Here is a 6,667-nt window from a genome sequence, read left to right on the forward strand (position 1 = left end):
TTTGGTCATCCGGCCGATGGCATATCCCTTGATCCCTGTGAATCTGCCCCTTAAGAACTCGAAACCACCGTGTGCTGGCCCCATGGTGGGCGCCAACTATCATGGACTTAACACGGCAGATGCCCTAGCAAAAGGACTTAGGTGTGGAGCCATCACAACTTGGTTAGCTTGAAGGGGTTAAATGGGACAAAGGACACAGAGAGTTCACCCAAGTTCGTCCCCTCTCAACGAGGTAAAGCCTACTCCTGCTTTAGGTTTTATTTCTTGGGTTTCAGTTACCAGGGAGCGAATACACTTGACCTAGTTCTCGATGAGTTGGTTCTTGAGTTAACCCGCCGTCGGGCCACCCCTTTATATATAGGTTGATGCCCGGCGGCTTACAGAGTCTCGGTCGGCTCATACACAACGTGTCTGGGTCGGTAACTAACTAAGCTTGCCTTACGATACAAGTTAAGCATATGGCGGCTCACACCAGTGGGCCTCAAATCATCCCCGGGTCTTGGGCCTTCAATAAGCTTGCTCTATGAACCGCCATCTTCATATCTTCTTGGGCCTCTTCATCTTAAGTCGCCAGTGGCATGACCCATTCCCTCCTGGGCAGGTCATACCCATTAGTTATATCCCCAACACATACTTTGTAATCGTGTATCACATCCGGCAACTATTATAAGACATATTATCCATCAATCAATATTCATGATGTGTTCTTAAATGGTTTTTTCATTGTCATTAGACCTTCATGTGTGAGTAGTTCGGTAAGGTCATGGGTTTAGGCACAGCCTTATAACCCTATGTTTTTATTGGAGGGATCGATGGAACTACTTTGAGTTAACGTCCCTTATTGTGTAACATAAAATTGATTCATAGTTGTCTCTTGCCGCGTTTGTGTTCTTCATCCCTGTAGGTACCCAAGATCAAGGAGATAGAGCCACGGAGAGGCTAAGGGGAGGAGACCGTGAAGTGTTATTCTGAACACCATTGATAGAAAGATTAAGTATGATAACATGGATCCTATCCTTGGGGGTGTAAGAGGTGTAATCTAAACGCCCAATGCTTTTGTCTGATTTCTATCTTAATTACAGGGGAAACTCCGCACGAAGGATAGGGCCTTTCAGTTGGACAACTGACTCTTGATGTAGGACGCGCTCTGGTCAAGATGTAATTTGTACACATCCCCTAGTTCAATACATTGCAAGCACATCTCGATGGATGACTTCCAGAGCACAAATTAATGTCATGATGATCCCGTTCACAAATATATAGTTGTAAGAACAAGTCCTCATATCCATGCATATTTTATTATAAGTATTTTAAGTGTCAACTTGATTCCGATCCAGTTAAAATCTGGAATTAATACTCTTGCGAAAACTTGGTAGAAACCTCTAACTTCAAGGTACCTTCCTTTCGTGGGTTCAATAACTCAGGGTCACTTTTGGGGGGAGGCGAGAATCCTTTATGCTCCTTTACCGGATCACTAAAGGTACTAATCAGAAGGCTCTTCACTTAGCGAACATGTGGTCAACTTAGCTGGCTACGCTGATAGGCTCAATGCCTTGGAATTTCCAATTCCGAAATCACTCGGGACTGACGTGATCCTTGCTTCACTCCCCCCGTCTTATGACAGTTTTGTCATGAACTACAACATTAATGGGATGGACAAGCCACCAAATAAGTTGTTCACTATGCTGAAAACTGCGGAGGCGGAAATGCAGAAGAATCACAAGAATGTGATGCTTGTGTACAAAACAATCAGTTCAAAAAGAAAGGCAAGTCAAAGAAAGGCAAGGGTGCCGGTATGATCGGCTCCCAAGGCAAGTCTAAGGGCGAAGCCAATAAAGACACTAAGTGCTTTTACTACGAGGGTCAGGGACATTGGAAGAGGAATTACAAGAAGTACTTGGTGGAGAAAAGGAAGTCTGAATTGTCCGACAATGGTATAATTGTTATACAAGTTAATGTCACTGGCATTTTGCTTACTAGCGAAAACTATAAGTCATGGATATTTGATACAGGATCGGTTGCTCACATTTGCGACATGGACTTTAGAAAGTGCGCAGGTGATGCGCGTCGGGGGCGGTGTTGGAATCTCCGCTTAGGCCGCGAGCATCATGTCTCTATGTCTCCCTTCAGGATTTATCTTAGAACCAAATAAGTGGTATTTTGTTCCGGCATTATGTAGAAACATCATCTCTGGATCATGTCTGATACACGATGGATATTGTTATAAGTCTAAGAACAATGGTTGTTCGATTTATTGTAAGGATGTGTTTATGGATTTGAGCCCGTTATTGGGGGCTTATTCGTTCTGAATCTTATATGTGAAAATGATGTCTTTAACATAGAAGCTAAGCGCCTTAAAAGGTTGATTTGAATACCACTTTCATGTGGCACTTTCATTTTGGCCATATCGAAAAGAAACACATGCAAAGATGACTTTTTATTTTGAATCATTTGATACATGTGAAACTTGTCTAATGGGGAAGATTACCAAGACGCCGTTCACATGTCATCCTGAACAGGAGGGTGAATTATCGAAAATAATACCTCGTGATGTATGTGGACCGATGAGCACACCAACACGCGGTGGGTATTTCTACTTCATGAATTTTACTGATGATTTAAACAGAACAAAGAGTGATAAAATAGTAAGTGTCTATAGCTAACTGTTGTACATGTGAGCTATTAGGAGGGATGGCACCCGTAGGGTTTGGGTACGGGTGGAGCCACCCCATACCCTTACATGTCCCCTCTGAGCTTACCCATCACCCTTACTTGTACTCGTCAATGGGTATAATTTTTTTCCACCCGTTACCCGACAGGGTAGATGGGTACCCGTGTAAAATTACCCATGTTTGCAAAGCATCAGTTTGAACAACTCATAGTCATAAAAAACAACATATAATTATAATCTATAAACTACAATAGATTATAAAAACAACACACATTTTTAAACAATAACATATTTAATAAACAACATCACTTTCTCGTAAACAACAACACATCAAAACATCATCACATTATCATATATTTTGAGTTCACAAATTCATGACAAAGTGTAGAGATAATTTTGAATTCATATGAATTTTATATGGGAACATGGGTACGTGGGTATGGGTTATATGATCCTAATAGAGTTTTTACCCACAGGGTACGCGAGTAATGGGTACCCATTGCCATCCCTATATTAGGTTGACTATATGTAATATGGCAACTTTATATAGCCGGTTGTTGCTCGAGAACGGTATTTTGGAGCTCGGCCTCCATGGAGGCCGGTTTTTTCTTTTAAAAAAATCAAAATTCATTTTTTTTTTGGTTTCAAAAAGTTATGAAAAAAATTGTACAAGTATATAAGGATGTGATGTGTATGTGTGTAAAATTTCGGGATAAAATAACTTGAGATGCGATCTCTACAAAAAGAACAAATTCATAGACTTTTGGGATGAATAGTATCATGTGTTAAAAGGCCATAAATTTGCCTTTTTTGCACAGCCCTCATTTCAACGTATTTCGTCCTGAAAATTTACACACATGTGTGTTATGCCTCCATGTATGTCTGTATTTTTTTCAGAATTTTTTAAAATGTAAAAATATTAAATTTTGGGAATTTTGAACTTTTCAAAAACCGGCCTTCATGGAGGCCGAGCTCCAAAAGCAATTTTCGGTTGTTGCTCTCACAAGTCACAACTTGCGAATAGAAACTGGCCGGTTTGGAACACAGGAATTTCACGTGGGATCTGCAGTGGTTCCAGGAAACAGAACAATATATAATCCCAGAAAAAATACCTCGTTCCCAACGGGGCGCTTGAGATTGTTCATACTTAGGGTGGCAAACGAAAGGCAACAATGCACTAGAAAAATCATGCGGATACAGCAGTAAAACCATTCCAAAGTAGTTTACTTAGGGTGGCAAAACACAGTATATACTCTCCGTCCATCTCTTCCATCAGAGCTGGTCTCGACCTGTAACAACGACGACACGCTGGCTGGCTAAGGTGCCCTCAAGCTGCTCAAGGCGCTACTAGCACTCTCCCTCCATAGATAGAATAGCTCGCCGACGGATCAGTAGCTGTAGTTCTTGACGAACATGTTCTCTTTGGCGGCCGCGGCCTCGCCGTCGCTGGTGTACTTGCCGAGCTGCGCCAGGGAGTTGGCCTTGGCGCGCAGCAGCAGCGCCTCCTGTGCCGCGGCCACGTTCTCCGGCCGGCCGCCCCACGTCTTGAGGCAGGTGTTCTGCAGCGCCCGCGCGTAGGAGAAGGACACGTGCCATGGGTTCGGCGCCTGGTTCATCGCGTTCAGGTTCAGCGTCGCCTCCACCTCCGACTGACCACCAGACAAGAACTGCACCACCACAGAAAAGAAACAACATAGGATGTGAGCTTCTGCAGAGATAGTGATTTCTGGAGTTTGAAGCCATACTGCCATTTTTGCATTTTGGTTCATCTTATATTCTTGAACAATGAGAAACCAAGATGCTTCATGATTGTGCATTTAGGTTTTGGAGGGTGCTCTGCTCACCATGATGCCGGGGACGGAAGGGGGGATCCTTCTCTGGAGAAGCTTGAGGGTGTAGCTGGCTACTTCCTCAGGGGTGGCCCTGTCCTTGCACTCGGCACCAGGGGTCACCATGCTTGGCTTCAAGAGGATGCCCTCAAACATGACGTTGTTCTGGGCCATATAGTAGAAGGTCTCCGCCCACACCTTCTGTGCGACCTCGAAGGTCCTCTCGATGCCGTGCTCACCGTCGAGCATGATCTCAGGCTCCACAATCGGCACCAGCCCATTGTCCTAGAACATCGACAAACAAGAGGTTTACATATCTACTAGAATGCTGTGCCTCACCATTGTGCTCTAGAAGTCTGGACTGTTAGGAAATGGGAACAATACCTGTGAGATGGCCGCGTAACGGGCAAGACCCCAGGCAGCTTCCTTGACAGCAAGCTCAGATGGGCCGTTAGGAATGCTGACAACAGTGCGCCTGCAAGAGAACTTCATGTCAGCTAGGGTGACTTAATGGAAGGTAAACTGTCCTTGTAGTTGTAGGAGCAAATATCTAACCACTTGGCGAAGCGGGCGCCTTGCTGGTAATATGCTGCTTCACGGGAGGCAAGGCCATCTAGACCTTGGCACCATGACTCATCGTTGGAACCAACAAGTGGCACAAGACCCTGAGAATGAGCACCAGTTTAGAAGAATGTTTTGTTTTCTGAGCTTGAAATAAACCCGGGATCATCTGCTTTTGCTTTTAATGTATAGCTGCTCACATGAAGAATCATGCCATGTGGTTCATCAACAAGAGCACATATGATTGTTCTGATGCATTAGTAATAGTAGCAGTTTGGATCTTTAGTTTAGAATTGTTTTAATTAAAAAAAACTCTAAGAAGGGAATGCATGTGCCAATTTGGAGTGGAATCAGTGGACAGCCTACCTTGTCAACCTTGATACCGGGAACGATTCCCTGCTCGACAAGGATGTCAACAATCTTCTTGCCATCAACAGTCGACTGGTAGAGGGTCTCCTCAAAGAGGATAGCACCAGAGATGTAGTTTCCCAAGCCTGGTGGAGTGACAAGGAGGGTCCGGTAAGCCTGGCGGTTAGCCTCAGTGTTCTCAAGGCCAATCGATGCAAGTCTCTTGCCACAAGTGGCATTCGACTCATCCATGGCAAGGATACCCCTTCCTGGCGATGCGATAGTTTTCTGCAGCAGGAACAATAAAGCTTGAGATCTTCTGAACCATAACTTGAAATGAAAGCTTTACTCGTTTGGTAGGAATTTTACTGTTGTAAAGTTGATGATTTATGCTATCGAAGATTTAAAGTTTAAAAACAACTATAAATTTTCAGATGGATTGCGGAGCTTAAGCAGGACACATGGATTCAAACAATGATATCACTGGAATGCGAGTTGTTTAATTTCTGTGCACCATGATGCATCCTGCCTTATCATTACAGATAGTGTGATTAACCTGCGTCATGTCTTACTGCAGATGTCTAATCCAGAAAGATATCACGTTTATGTTTGTTGTTTCAAAGCTCTTTTTTGGTACAACACAACATGAGCTTGCAGCGACGAAGATAAAAAAGTTATGCATCATGAATTACTGTACCAATGCAATATAGAAAACATATGTTATGAATTTTGATTCAGACTAGTGGTTTTGGTATGATCAAAAGCAGCCAAATAATTTTCCTCTGCCTGACAAAACATTGGTCTTACGTCTGCTGGATTATGATAAACGTCACTAGGGTAACTGTTCATCCTAATAAGAATACATTATACACTTGAGTTATCTCCTTATCAGTGGTAGTTTCTGTATTGACAACACATCCAGATCTCCCCTTCCCATTGATGTAAAGAGGATCCTACCCAGAAGTTACTGCCCATCAAACTAATACACGCATATGCATGGCAAAATTGAAGAATTATACTGTTGGTGTTAAGAAAGCATACCGCGGTTTTGACAAGCTCATCGGCGTACGCGCTGGCACGGACAACCATGGAGACGGTCACCGGCTTGGCGGCGGCGGCCTGGCGCGTGGCACCCCATTCGGCCTTCTTGGGAAGGAAAGACGATTTGAGGAGAGCAGCAGACGCCATTGTTTCTGGAGGCAAGCAGATCAGGTGCTACCCTCTTCTTCGACACACCTTGCAATTGCAGCCTTTCCTT

General features: G+C 43.8%; 1 protein-coding gene across 1 annotated transcript; it reads right to left on the reverse strand.

Moving 5' to 3' along the window:
- Positions 1–3,765: 3,765 nt before the first annotated feature.
- LOC119295384 (fructose-bisphosphate aldolase, chloroplastic-like) lies at positions 3,766–6,661 on the reverse strand. The gene is made up of 6 exons (XM_037573801.1): positions 6,451–6,661; positions 5,428–5,697; positions 5,056–5,165; positions 4,885–4,975; positions 4,516–4,785; positions 3,766–4,338 (listed from the first exon to the last, which is right to left on the reverse strand). Exons 1-6 carry the CDS (start codon positions 6,595–6,597, stop codon positions 4,060–4,062), a joined length of 1,167 nt encoding a protein of 388 aa, XP_037429698.1. The 5' UTR covers positions 6,598–6,661; the 3' UTR covers positions 3,766–4,059.
- Positions 6,662–6,667: the final 6 nt, after the last annotated feature.

This window comes from Triticum dicoccoides, chromosome 4B, assembly GCF_002162155.2.
Source record: "Triticum dicoccoides isolate Atlit2015 ecotype Zavitan chromosome 4B, WEW_v2.0, whole genome shotgun sequence".
Taxonomy (NCBI): Eukaryota; Viridiplantae; Streptophyta; class Magnoliopsida; order Poales; family Poaceae; genus Triticum; species Triticum dicoccoides.

Coding starts and splice junctions, on each gene's coding strand:
- LOC119295384 (XM_037573801.1), bottom strand. CDS start 6,597: ATGGCGTCTGCTGCTCTCCTCAAATCGTCTTTCCTTCCCAAGAAGGCC. Junction 5,698..6,450: donor ATGAGCTTGTCAAAACCGCG/GTATGCTTTCTT, acceptor TTCCTGCTGCAG/AAAACTATCGCATCGCCAGG. Junction 5,166..5,427: donor CCGGTATCAAGGTTGACAAG/GTAGGCTGTCCA, acceptor GCTCATTCTCAG/GGTCTTGTGCCACTTGTTGG.